The sequence below is a fragment of the Podarcis tiliguerta genome (genome assembly GCF_965153285.1).
Source record: "Podarcis tiliguerta genome assembly, chromosome: 14".
Classification (NCBI taxonomy): Eukaryota; Metazoa; Chordata; class Lepidosauria; order Squamata; family Lacertidae; genus Podarcis; species Podarcis tiliguerta.
The window spans coordinates 4,584,319-4,598,417 of NC_139547.1; the positions used below are offsets into that span (position 1 = coordinate 4,584,319).

The 14,099-nt window shown below is 45.6% G+C and overlaps 2 protein-coding genes and 2 long non-coding RNA genes across 5 annotated transcripts in view; 2 read left to right on the forward strand and 2 right to left on the reverse strand.

The window, feature by feature from the left end:
* The window catches only part of CA12 (carbonic anhydrase 12), a 34,893-nt gene extending 34,295 nt beyond the window's left edge, over positions 1–598 (reverse strand). Inside the window, exon 1 of the mRNA XM_083413171.1 lies at positions 520–598. The gene's annotated coding sequence lies outside the window, so the exon portion shown is untranslated. The remainder of the gene's footprint in view (positions 1–519) is intronic.
* The window catches only part of LOC310664289, a 258,524-nt gene that overhangs the window by 4,151 nt on the left and 240,274 nt on the right, over positions 1–14,099 (forward strand). The gene's annotated exons all lie outside the window — the stretch shown is intronic.
* Positions 9,111–14,099, forward strand: part of USP3 (ubiquitin specific peptidase 3) — a 45,743-nt gene continuing 40,754 nt past the window's right edge. Inside the window, exon 1 of the mRNA XM_083413088.1 lies at positions 9,111–9,626. Within this exon, the coding sequence (XP_083269214.1) occupies positions 9,506–9,626 (121 nt within the window). The 5' untranslated portion in view covers positions 9,111–9,505. The remainder of the gene's footprint in view (positions 9,627–14,099) is intronic.
* On the reverse strand, positions 9,677–14,072 carry LOC310664284. Of its 2 annotated transcripts, none has more exons than XR_014504862.1 (3): positions 13,947–14,072; positions 11,717–13,335; positions 9,677–9,953 (listed from the first exon to the last, which is right to left on the reverse strand). It is a non-coding gene; the product is annotated as an uncharacterized lncRNA (long non-coding RNA). The 2 variants fall into 2 exon arrangements; XR_014504863.1 differs by lacking the exon at positions 9,677–9,953 and adding an exon at positions 10,543–11,157.

The window sequence follows — 14,099 nt, forward strand, 5'->3', positions numbered from 1 at the left end:
TCCTCGCGTTGGCTGAAAACAAAACAATCCATGGGCATAGGCAGTGCCGGATTTACACATAAGCTAAACAAGCTATATCTTCGGGCACCACACACTTGGGGGCCCCTAAAAAAATTAAAGGAAAAAAACACCTGGATGTACATGTCCAAAATATAAGATAAAAAACAAATAAAATAAAACCTACATACACCAACAGTGTTTTGTGTTGCGTAGATTCCTATGATGTAAGTCATGGGCCCCGCCTGCTAGCCTGCTCCGAAAATTTCACTGGTTTGCTCATTTCTATATATAGGGTGTCTGCATTCTGCTTGTCTAATAGAAGACAAGAGAACTGGACTGAATTAAGCATGGACTGGTCGCATGGAAACATGTGCAAGTGGCTTTGGATACCTGTTAGGTCCATCAATTACCATATGGCATATATTCAACACAAAAAACAGCGACCATTTGTTGTGGACAAAGGACAGCTGGACATATAAAGGGCGCCATCACCTTCAGGATCTGAGGGCCTCATCAAACCTAAATCCAGCCCTGGACAAAGGCCGCCCAGCTTAGCCCGGGGACCGGGCGCATGATGCCTGCCTGGCGCGGCCCCGGTGCGTTTGTGGGAGGAAGACTGGAGCCTGGCTCCAACGCACGGCCAGAGCTCCGCTCTCGGGTCAGGTCTGGCCCGGAGGTGGAGGGAAGCTGAGTCGCTGCCCCTTCTCCGGCCCCGGGAGCAGCCAGCTCCTTCCCGCCCGGCCTCGGCAGCAGCACGGGCCTCTCACACAGTCGCAGCTCCTCCTGGCTCAGGTCTGGCCCAGGAAGCCGAGAGGAGCAGCATCACGGGGTGGCCGTGCGCGGCCCTGGCGCAAAAAAATGTGGGTGCCCCACTGCCCCTTCCTGGGGAATGTTGTGGGCGCTGGAGCAGCGGCGTCTATGAATGGACAATAAAACATTAAGTAACTTTTAAAAGAGCAAGCTAATAGCAGACAAGAGAGCGGGGCTGAATTAAGCATCTACAATATTGTGAGCCGCCCTGAGATCTTGTGGTGAAGGACGGTGTATAAATCTACATGCGTCCAACCTCAAAGGAACCCAAGCAGCAGGGAGGCCAAGGATGCCCATCGCCACCTGCGCCATGAGACAGCCCTGACCGGGAGAAGGTTCTCCGTGTGGCCCATGGTTGGAAGCTGGTCTACATCTGTGGCCTTGTATTACTGGCCTCCACTTACCAGCACCCGCAGCCAGCGTGGCCAGGGATGATGGAAGTTGTCATTCAGCAGGTTGGATCATAAGGAAAATAAAAAGCACAAAACTGGAAGCAATAAAGTAATCTCAGTTAAAAAGCCCGAGTGGGGTGAATGGTGGGGAAGCCTGGCACTGGAAAGCAAAGCAAGCATCAGGCAGCTCTGCTTGGGGAAAGCATTCCATAAATGGGGCCACCAACAAAAGGGCCCTCAGCCAAGTTGCCCCTCCGATGATCTCAGCACAGAGGCAGGCTGGTGTTCGTTCAGGTATTCTGTTTCCCGCACTTGGAGATTTTCAGCACCAGTACTTTGAGTTGTCATTGCTTATGACAATTGCAACCAGCCACCCTGCCCCCTCCATCCACCCTGATCTCCCCAGCCCTGCAAGCACTCCTAGACATGGCAGTTGCTTGCAGCTGAATATCTGATGCTCAAGGTGGGCTTTATATGGAACACAAATCATAGGGATGCACTGGTGAAATCACTATATTTGCTCTGTCTGCGTGCGCTGGAAAGGCTGGCCGTCTAGTTAAAAAGGGAGCAAGTGAGGTAAGAGAGAAAGGAGAGGTCCTGCTTGGATGTCTCACACACTGTGCCCGGCTATCCCTCGCCCTGAAGCTGGATCCCTCCATAAATAGCCTCTTCTGGAATAACAAAGCTGCTTCTATGGCTTCAGCTCTTTTTTTGCTGTTGTTGTGACATGTTTTCTCTTGCCAATGTCAATGGGGATGCTGAGAGGCACAGGGCTCATCCACACTTCTAGGCATGAGCCCCTGAAATTTTTCTTTTTGCGTGCCAAGGCCCTGTGAGCCACTCACTCCCTGTATGATGGAAGAACCATACAAGACAGCAGAATATAGGTTTTGGGTTCAAATAGGTCACAACTTTATTGGATACAGATATGAACAGTTTGGCATAGGCGAAGCCATTTAATCAACTCTAGCCCGTCTGCTGGGAGTGTATCTAAGGGGAAACCACAACATGGAGGCCCCTAAGACTTACATCAAATAGAGGCACCCCCTAAGGCGTCCCCCCCGTGGAGGAGTTCTATGGCCCTAACCCCCATCTGGGCGTTGGACAAACACAACTCCTCATGGATCCCTTTAATGGGATACCCTTAACCAAGGTAACCTTAATTTCTCAACAAATGAAACTGACCTATGGAAAATGTAACTTGAAAAAAGAGACATTGAGCATACCTTTGTAAACCAAGAAAACTTTAATAAAAATATTTTTTAAAAAACAACAACCAAGGAGGGGCAGGTGGAGGCTACAACCTCCCCTCCAGGCTCCAGCCAAAACTAAGGCTTACCCAGTTCCTAACCTCACAAAGAGTTGTGATGATTGCTATGAGGTAGGTGAAAAGCAAATGGCCAGTGCCAATTTGCCAAATGGAAAAATTCCTGCCCGGCTCTGAATACAACAGCCAACAATGTCTATAGCAAGGTCTTAGGATGAAAGAAAAGCATATGAAATTGGGGAGGAATGGTGGGAGATCCAACAGAAAAACTGAGGAGGAATGCTGGGCTCACCTCAGTTTGTTCCTCAGGGGAGGAATCCAAGCAAGGCCCATTGGCTGGTTGAGCCCGCCCCCCGGGGAATCCCTGGACCCAGCCCTGCCTGCCATAGGCTAATCTGCAGGCAACCTGCAGCCCTCCCCAGCTGGCTGCTGGATCGCTGACCAGGCTCATGGTCAGGCCACAATGCAGCCTGACCGTTTAGGGTAAGGGTAAGTGGACTTGTCCTGCCACTTTCCCTGGGAAAACCTGCTGACCCAGAACAAATGTCAATCAGGTTTTCTGCAGATTCATGTTTTGTTCTGATTCAGTAGTAAGCTATGGGTTTTCCCAGGGAAAGTGGTAGGACAAAATAAAAGCCTCTCAGACCCATGCTGAGAAATCACAATGCAAGCAGAAAAAAATCCTAGGACAAAAAGTAGTGTTGATGAGTCCCCAAGGTCTGCTTTTTGCTAGGGGACCATAGGCTACATCTCTTGGTTGATTGCTGCTCTTGTTAAGGGCATTTTAGCCTTGAAAACCCACCACATTGTGAAGCCCCTGTTCAGTCACAAGAGCAAGAGTCCTGTTTTAGCAAGAAGGGGGGGAGGGGCTGCTCAGTGCAGAAAAACCCTCTGTGTTTGCATACAGGACCCCTTATTGTTGGTGTCTGCTGAGTTTTTTGTTCTTTTTTAAAAAAAAATAATTTTTATTGATTTTAACATATAAATTATAAAATGTACCACAAATCTTATCACTTATACAATCTTTTTAGACTTCCATCAGCACCTCTGATGATCCACCGTTTTAACCACTTATTATGCATTTCTTAACTTTATATTGCCTTTACATCTCTTAACAAATCATCCTTCCCCTTCTCCACTTTTGCAATACTTCCAATAATACTCCTCACAAAACGTCTTGCAAACCTACAAACGTCGTCTGATCTTCACAAATACTTTTCAAATAGTCCGTAAATTTACTCCAGTCTTCTGTGAATATCTAGTTCCGCCGGTTTCGAATCCTTCCTGTTAGTTTATCTAGTTCTGCATAGTCCATTAACTTCATCCTCCATTCTTCAATCGTCGGTAATTCTTCTTGCTTCCATTTTTGGGCCAATAATATTCTTGCTGCTGTTATTTTTTTTGGTTTTTGTTCTTGGGATAAGACAAAAGGCAGGTGGTGGGTGAGGAGGAGTTTGGATTTGGTTGACCTTCCTGTTGACAAAGCGCCCGGGCCAGGCTCATTTCTAACCAGCCACTTGAATGCAGGTAGTGTTGGCAGGTTGGCCTGGACTGTAGTGAATTAGGTAGGAAGAAAACTGTGTTTGTACATTTTGGCTCCGTGTTTTAGGAAGAACCAAGAGAGAGATTGCATTATTGGTATCCTGGAGTGCCAACTCTTCCCAACTGGCTTAAACATAGACTGAGGGTCTTCTTTCTTAGACCTAAGAAACGGTTCCTTTCTCTCAAAAGCTCTTTGAGGATTCAGCTGGTGATTCGCCAACTAGGACATAGTGCATCTATGTACACCCAGGAAGCTCAGCTGTGTGCAGAGGGGAAAGTTAGCACCCTTCTCCAATCACAGGGGTTCTGTGTATCAACTTAGGGTCGCTAGGAAGTGCTGTAATGATTTTGCCAAATGTCGGGTCCTGGGGGTGTGCAAATTCTTCAGAGATGGGGGTGTGGTCAACATGGTTTCTAGTTTTGGGCCAAAAGGTCTGTCCCTGTCTGAAAGGATGGGATAAATGGAGTGGACTGTGGATTTAAGAGAGTTCTAGTATAATATGTTTCTATACTCAGTGCTAAGACGTGCACAAATGACTATGTGAGCCACGTAGGGCTCCATTTTAGACAGGAGGACCACAATAGAACCCTCTCCCAATTCTTTTGCATGGCAATCTGCATCTGGTGCTAATAATTCAGGCCAGGTGGCTTTGAGCAGCAGGTTAATGGACACAGCCAAGCACAGGAAAAGCAGGTAGTTTGGGAGAGTGCACCTAACACATTTGGGAAGTTGGTGTCCAGCTTCTCTCCTGGTGATCAGACTTTCCTTAGACTTGGTGGAGGGAGATATGACTTCTAGAGACTGGGAGGTGAATAGATTGAGAAGGTAGACAGTGGTGCCTGCACTCAGTGCCATTCAGTATGTTTCTCCCACAACAGAACTGAGCATGTGGATACAACATTGAGACTTGGTGGGACCACAACATTCCCTTGCTTGGGTTCCTGCAACAACTGGTGGGTCTGTTACGGATTTTAAATTTTATTTTTAATAACAATAAGGTCAAGGCAGTGAGGTGAACTTCTGGGTGCTAAAATCTATATTCAGTATGTCTTCCTGCTTACCAAGTCTTTGGACTGAAAAGGCCAAAGCAAAAAGCTTTTGATTCTGAGCAAAGGGGCTGCATGAATGACTAGATGCTTTACAAATGGTGACCCAAAACTTAACGTGGCTTTCATTTGACATTTCCACGGCTTTTCAAAAACAAACAGCAAGGGAAACCTAATCCCACAGCCAAGGCACCTTTGCCTTTTTATAGCAGGGAGCAAAATATGGGTGGATGCTGAAAGGTAGACCAAGTTATTCATTTAAGGTTTGGGGCTTCTGGCAACTGTTATTACTAAAGTGTTGCTTGGTTAAAAATGGGCTTTGATGAAAGGCTTGCTGTGTGGGTCGGCTGGAACTCTCAAAGGAAGGGATTCTGGCACCTGACTGTGCTGAGGCATGGGAGGTGGCCAGGAAGACTCCCAATATGGCTGGTTTGCTCATGAGCACAAATGGACATTATTTCAAGAAACAGAGCTCTGTGAACAGGAAAGACACATTCTTCATAGTCACTGCAAGTAAAATAAATTGCTCTAACTGGCCACAGTTCCACTTATTCAAATGAATGGGTTTGAGTGTCCTTAAATCTGTTTAAGGACACTCAAACTCATTCATTTGAATAAGCTTATGTGCATTCAATAGTACTGGATTGTGGCCATTCTGTTTATCTGATATTGTTTTACTGAGCCCACTTTTACTGTTCTTTAAAAATCTCTAGCTGCCTCTGATACTGGTATATCACCATCCCTATTTCTCCATATTTTTACATTTCACAATGCATCATCATCATGATGTCAGGGGCTAGCATTGTAATTCTTTAGGGTTCAGTTCCATACCCTGGGTTGAACCCTGGTGTTTAGCACGTCAGTGTAAGGTGAATGTGCACTTGTATATTTCACTCCGTACAGCTGCACAAGTATAACGTAAGGAATTGTGATAGCATTTTATAAGAGCCAGCTCTAACATTATACAGAGTAAGATGGCTGCTGGGGTGCAAGAAGCAGCAGGGAGGTGTTGGGAGACAGAGCCGTGTGTGCCATTCTCCCTCAGGTACTGTGGGGGTTGCTGTCCTGTTGCCAGCATTGAAGATTCAGCAACCAATTAGACAATTCACTTTTTCTTCAATGCAGAAAACAAGCACCCACTTCCCTTTGGAATCAGTAAAGGAGGAACACACAGCATGCAGCAGACAGTGGAGGAGAAGGGAAGAGCCCGGCTGCAAATCGTGACATGGCAATGGGGTGTAAACAAGGGCATCCCTATTTGCATCCATGAAGCGCTGGAGGAGAGATGTAGGTTTAGGATATATTGGTTTTGGCACAGGTGTTCTGTGAAAATCGAGCTGAGACAGATTCTTTTTTAGAACGTGTCTTGACTTGGAGAACTGAGTGGTTTCAACTCCATTGGAGGAATGTCTCGCTAGCATTTGATTCATGTAAGGTGGATATAGTCCAGCTGCTGCCGTAATCAACTGGGCTGTTGTCACATGGATCTCCAAAGCACAATCTGGTTTCTTATCTGTTGTGCTGTCATGGAATAGTGCCTGGTCTTCTGGCAAAGGTACTGTGGCCCAGCAAGTGTTTACTGATGACTACAGCAAGGCTGAAGAGTCTGCATTGCAAGGTTAACCACAGGGAAGGACCTCAATTAGTGTTCTCTTTATTCTGATCTCCAGCCAGTCCCCTTTCCCCACCCCACAGATCTTTCTGCACCCCATCATGCTAGTGACAACTGACACTCTCTTCTCTTTGCAGCCTCTCTTCATTTTTCTCTCCACCCCCCAATCTCACAAGTCTCTGCATGCTTTAGGAGAAATGTCCTAATGGCAAGAGTTGTCCAACGCTAAGTTGCCTGACTGCCTTGGGAGGTGGAGATAATTACTTCACTTGAGGTAATTAAAGGGAAGCTAGGCCAGAGATGCTGTAGCTGCCTTTCTACTTTGCAGACCCTTCACTGAGGAAGGGGCTTGGACTAAATGTCCCTTCCAATGCTGTATGATTCTGTGTTTCCATCTGGAAAGTGCTGCCAACTTTATCAGGCACCCCTGGATGCAGAGAGAGGAGCAGCAATGCAGACACAGGCATGCAGGCATTCTCCCACCCCACTCCCACATTAGGTGGGCTTAAGCAGCCCTTAGATGTTCCCACAAAGATGTGAGAAAGGACTGCAGATTCAAGGGGTCCTCAGAATGGTGCCAACCCCCCCCCCCCAAAAAAAAACCACAGGGTAGGATGAATGCAAGCTGAGCGGGCTCATGTTCAAAAGAGCCACCATTACTGGAAACACCCGGGAACTTGGTGGGGAAGGCTGTGAATGGTGGCATGGCTGGGTTGGACCAGTGAGGCCCTTCCAAACCCCTGGGTGCCTCAGCCTGGGCCTGACTGAGGATTTGAGGATGGGGTTGTAACTGGCCTGCTTTAGCACCAGCAGTGTCAAATGTTTCAAACACAATACAGGGAAGAGCTGACTGATGAGTTGGCTAAACAAAGAATTGAACCAACACAGTCCATGCTGGCAGCCCCTGTGGTTTACAAGGAACACATGGCTACAAAAATAGCACCGTATTTTGGCAACAGTTTTGTTTAGGATAGAGGAAAAGTGACCAAGTTTGTATATAGGTGCAACTCAGCCAACTAAATGGCTGGTGTGTGGTTTTTAAAGGGAATGCAACATTCTTCTGTCTGTCTTGAATATTTTGGGTGCTCTTTACAGCATGTTGTACGCTGAAAGAAAATTATATGAAAATGATGTACCGGTGGTATCTGATTCCTACTAAGTTATCCAAAATGTATAGAACAACCACCAATATTTGTTAGAAGTGCAAAGAAAGGGAGGGTAGCTTTTATCATATGTGGTGGTCATGTAAGATAACAAAGTCTTTTTGGGAATTGATATATAATGAATTGAAAAAAAATGTTTAAAATAACATTGTTAAAAAACAAGAAGCATTTCTATTAGGAATTACAGGTTCCGATATCCCCAAAGACCAGAAAAGATTATTTATGTATGTGACAACAGCTGCAAGGATGCTACTAGCCCAAAGATGGAAAGAACAAACAGTACCGACCAAGGAAGAATGGCAAGTTAAATTGCTGGAATTTGCTGAAATGGCAAAACTGACTGGGAGACTCAGGAATCAAGAAGATAATGTCTTTAAAAAAGAATGGGAAAAATTCATAACTTACTTAGGAGACCATTGAATGAATGAAACTTTATTTGTGTCAGCCATAGGCCATAGCAACAAAAGAACATTGCAATATACACAGAAGAGAAATAAAAAGGCGATTATATAAAACACAGATTATATAAAACACAAATAGTGGATCTTATTCTGATTGCCCCAGCTAAAAACCCTGCAACCTTTGCTGTTACCTGCTCATCTTGATCTGCCAAGAGAAAGGACACTGTGGCAGTGGTTGGGTGACCCGGAATAGACAATAAAAGAGGGGTGATAACCTCATTCCTCAAGTCTTTATAAAGAGTGCAAGTCAGAAGGGCATGCGCCACCAATTCGGTGCTGCCATCTCCACAGAGACAGAAGCGTTTTTCGTGTGGAATCTGTTGGAATCATCCCTCAAGTACAGCCAAGGGCAATACATTCAATCTTGCGAGAGTAAAAGCACGCCTATATTTTGGAATTGCTAGGTTATGCAGATAGGGCGCCAGAGAATCAAAATGGGAAGGTGGATTTATGGGATGCCTTTCTCTGGTGTCATTACAGATAAGGAGTGAGCTGTACATAGCAAACAAGCAAAGGGGAAATGGCTGCTGAGCTGCACCCACCATTGTGAGGCCTGAGGTGGTGATGATGCCTCTCCAGCTGCTGTTATTGGCTGTGGACATCCTGTGATGTCACAAAAGCACATGGAAGCTCAGTGGATATACAAAAGCAACCCAAGGAGAAAGCCCAAGGCAAAAGCTTGAAGAGGGCACGGTGGACAACGGCTGTGTTATTCAGTACTTGGTGGTCTCCTTCCGCATGGAGGTGAAGTGGCAAATGGAAGGAGGCCATCATCCATCAATAAGATGCTGTGGAGCAACGAGAAGGTAAGTGTACCTGCTGAGCAGGACCGTGGCTTGAAAGCAGCAGATATCCATGGCTGGAAGCTGGCGATGGACCTGGCAGAAGCTGTGATTAGCATGTGGAAGCCCGGGATGCCGCAGGGCTGAAGGAGGCTAAAGTTTGTGCATGTAAGCTGGTTGAAATTCACCTTCAGGAGGCCATTGACAAAAGCTGTGTGGATATTTGTGTGTTGACGCTGGGGTAAGTATGAATGGAGAGATTGGACATAGGTCACCCACCAGACATGGTATGCCTGGGAATTGCATGTTCAGATAGCGGTGTAGGCTGCCCTCCAGGCTCTGGGCGAATGAACCACTGGATATTCATGGGTGGAAGCCAGCAGAGCTTGGCAGGCTGGCCAGTGAAGGTGGCTGAATGATAACTGTTGAATGAGGGCCATTCCCCTCACCATATCTGTGTTTGCCTTTCATGGATGCTACAAGCCAACGAGGCTTTCCCCGAAAGCAGCAATGAAGGGGACAGCAAGCCATCTTTTACTTCTAAATCAAGGTATTTCTAAATGCATCTAAGTAACGTTCATGACATTCCCCTTTCCAGTACCAGGATGGGAGGCCGTGCAGATGCACCCCTAAGCAGTTGCCACCGGCTACAAACTTCCTGTGATGTCACAAATGGACAGGGTGGCTGAGAGGGAGGAGGAGGTTACTAGTGGGAGGTGGCTGGGAGAAGTGAGAAACCCCAGTAGAAGGTTCAGGGGCTTTTGGGGTAGGTAGGCAGGGCCAGCTGAATATGCAGAAGTTGAATATGGGCCGACTCCTTTCTGCCTACTTGCGTTGCCAACATTTTGTTCTCTCAGGGCTCCTGTACCTGTCTTGCCTAGATCGCAAGTAATTTTGAGAGAATCAAAGCAACATAAAACAATGCAGGCATTTAGGAAACACATCTAAAAGCTCAGCAAAATTCTGAAGCGAGAAAGGAAACTCTCAGATCTTTGCTTAAATCTTCTAAAAACAATGTCATAGCTGCTTTCTCAAATGCAGCTCCAATAACCAGTATGGGTTGACATTTATCCGTGCAAAATGCTCTGCGCAACTGCCAGCAAATTAATATATTTTACATAATTACCATTAAAGATATATATGCAGAAACAGCCGTGTGCACCTTGGTGTGCACCCCAGCCCTTTAATGGTTCCTGTATTTCTGCAGAGCGCCAAAAACCGCACTGGAGACCACTGTAAACAAATAAAAATGTTAGCTGGACTTGTGAAGAAACAAAAAATAAGGTTAATTTAGAGCGATGAAAACTGTGGAGAACGTAATGTAGTTTTAGGAAAATTATGTTAAGGACCCTTGCAGGGGATGGGGGGAAGTAATGGGATTCAGAGAATCTCATATATGGATATGGTAAAAGTTTTTTCTTTTTATTATTTTGAATTTGTTCTTGTAAAAAACCAATATTTTTTTAAAAGAATATTTTGGGTGCTCTTAAAAATGCCAGAGTCAGAAACTGACCGAGAGTCAGAAACTGACTGCTTGGATGATGACCTGGACCTCGTCTTGGCCCAAGACCTGGGAGAGCAGGCAGGGCCCCCTGTTGCTAGCCTTGAAGACCCTATGAATTTGGGGGGGCCTCCTTATGGCCGCCTCCAGAGGATCCAATCTAATTGTCAACAGATTCCCAGCACATTTAGATGGAGAGGCTGAGCCACACACCCCGCCCCAGCCCTCAAGAATGCAGATGGAGAAAGGTCCAAGCTCAGGCTGCAAGTCAATGACAAAATCCATGCCTGAAAGCCCAGTTGCTATGTTGCTCCAGAATAAAGGGCTGCTCATGAGTAAGGGTTCTTCTCAGGAGGAAGGATTCTCTGCCGCTAAGGTTGAGGATAGGCGGTCTCTCCTTTGAGCCACCTGGTTGCTGGAAAGGTAAGACCCCTGACCCCTGAGCATAGCCAGGACAAGGACTTGTCATCATCAGATTCGGAATGAATTGTATCAACAACAGTTCCTAGGCAGTCCCTGCAAGTGCGCACTCTCAGGAGAAAATGCTGGAAACCACGAGAAGCTTCCAGAAGAGTGTTACCTGTGATGCAATTTGTGAGTTCACAAAACACAGCCTATCACTCAGTTGGGTTGCCAGATGTGTCACTAAAATGTGCCATATCATCACCCAAGTGACCTCAGTGAGCATTTCAATTTCAAGCGTTCTGATTATTTCTACTTTTAGTTAAGTATTTTTATTTATTAACTTGATGGGGGAGCAGCTGCCCCCTGGCTACACCCATTTTTCTGGTTCCCTAACTGTGAAACCTGGCTCTTTTGACTTACACTTAGTTTTGATTTCCTCAGTTGTTTAATCCTAGGCTGTCTTCTCTCTTCCTTTATTAATACGATATCTTTTTCATTTACCTTCCTAGTTACTTAGAATACTGTGTAAAACAGGCATAGGCAAACTCGGCCCTCCAGATGTTTTGGGACTACAATTCCCATCATCCCTGACCACTGGTCCTGTTACCTAGGGATGATGGGAGTTGTGGTCCCAAAACATCTGGAGGGCCGAGTTTGCCTATGCCTGGTGTAAAAGCTGATGATCAGAACAGAGTATCTGAAAGTGTATTCCAAAACCAGAAATTTCAACTTACCAAACAGTTTTCAATGACTTTAGACCATCTCGTTTTTCACGGATTACCACTGAAAGATGCAGAAATAACAGCAATGCACAATGAATTAGTTTGTTGTTAAGTGAAGGCACTTCAGTGTCTAAAAAAAGTAAGAGTTCTGGAGCATGTGCCTGGCGCCCCCTGGTGCTCAGCAGTGGAAATAGTATGGGAGAAAATGTATTTTCTTTGGAGACCAATGCCCACAGCTACCATGCTTGAAAGGCTTCAAAATTAAGCTGCTGGAACCGAAGGTCCTCTCCTCAGTGTTATTTCAAAAGGTCACTTCCTCCGCTGTGATTGTATTGGTTCTAAATATATATCACTTTCCCACAAAAAACTACCCAAGGCAGTTTACTCAGGGGGGGTTGTAGCTCAGTGAGAAAACACTCGATTTGCATGCAAAAGGTCACAGCTTCTCCAGGTAGGTCAGCATAACTGGGTGGGTGGGAAATCCCTGTAATGGAAGGGGAGGCAAGTAGAAACCTCTTAAGCCTTCCCCCCCCTTTTTTTCTTTTACACAAAAGTGCCTTGCGCAGTAGGCCAGTTACACTAAAAAGACTGTCCCGTAATGCTGGACCCCTACAGCACCCTCTGACAAAGATGGATTTTTGGACCCTAAGCAAATATTTAACCAGGGACCCTGAGATAGCATCTAGTATACTTAACTTTCTCCAGGGCAAAACAAAACTTCATCAACATTGCTCTCCGCTTATAAACAACCAGTTCTCTGGATCCAAGCAACCTGCATTTCTTTGGCATCCCCTTCTGTAGCATGAACCAAGTGACTTATGTTCATGGGAGATTTTACACTAATCCTGCAAGTCTGCAACAATATATGCAAGATCCCAAAGCCAAACTTTATGTAGTTTATTAAGAATGAAGAAGAAAGGAAGATGACACCCTCCTGGTCAGTTTCTACATGAAGCTCCAAAGTCTGACCCCATGTGAGAGATTTATATAATTTGAACCTGTAGCTGGCTGGCCTAATATCTAAATTCCTCCCACCTGTTAAGCTAGTCCAAAATACAGGGGCCAGCATACTTAATTAACTCTGCAGACTACTACTGGCAGGCACTCATCCTCTAGCCGGGCCATGTGGATCTTCCCAACCCTGCTGCTACTTATTATTAGAGCACAAACAGTACATCAAAACAATAAAGCAAACCAAAAACCGTTGACAGTCCCAAAGAGATTGTACCAATAAGCAACGAGGTTGTTGGCATTCATTTGTCTCAAGAGACAATGAAGCGTGCCTCCAGGGGTGAAGCCAAACCACTGTGTTATCAACATTGAAGTGACCTCCCTAGTGCTCAAGCCTGGGCAGTGCGTAGGAAGGTCTTGGGCTGTCCGGACATCAGTCTCACTGATGTGGTCCAAAGAAAGCAGAACAATACATTTGGCAGCAGCCTGGCTGCAATAGTTGCTGGAAGGAGGCATACAAGGGGCCACCCAACTGTCTTAGTGACTCCAATCCATGTAGTGTTTACTCCCCAGCCTTTTTTTCTCTCTTGAAAATATCCCAAAAGGCAGCAGTGGTTTCAGATCAGATTTTCCTTCTCCTAGATTGGCAACTTTCCCAGGTTGATGAGTCACATTTCTCCCTAAGCAATGAGGAAGAATTGTATGAACCAATTGACCTATCTCCTCTAAATACAAAATTTTCCCGGCATTGCTTTCCCTTACAATTGATTACTTCAAGACTTGATTACTGCAATGAGCTCTATGTGGGGCTTCCCTTGTGCTTGATCTGTAAGCTGCAGTTTGTGCAGAATCACTTCAAAAGAAAACTTTTATAAAGTAATTTTTAGATGGTATCTGACAGTGTGGCATAGTGGTTAGAGTGCTGGACTAGGACCTGGGAGGCCAAAACACAGATCCCTATTCACCCATGAAGCCCACTTGGTGACTTTGGGCCAGTCACTCGCTCTCGGCTTAACCTACCTCACAGTGTTGCTGAGAGGGAAAAGTGTGTATGCTAGGTTGACTTTGGAAAAAAGGTCACTGGGGACAACAAAAATGTTTGTTTTTGTGCCTTCTGCTCAACCCCTTTCATTGATTTGTTTTAGCTGCTAAGTTATTCTGCTGCTGTTTTCTACTTTTGGTAACTTTGATTAATTGGATTTTACTGCATTTTAAATTGTGATTGTTTTAAGTTGTTTTGTTGTGCATGTGTTTGCGTGTGGGAAATGTGTTGACAATCATTTTCAGCTACCATTATAAGGCGACCACTAGCAGCAATTGCGGAAATTAATAATAATTTAAAAAGGGAAAAGTCTGACGGCGATGCCTTCATCTCAGGATTAGCGCAAGGCGGCAGCGATGGCAGCGCGTTTCCTGCTCCGTCCCCCTAGCGGCGAAAGGGGGA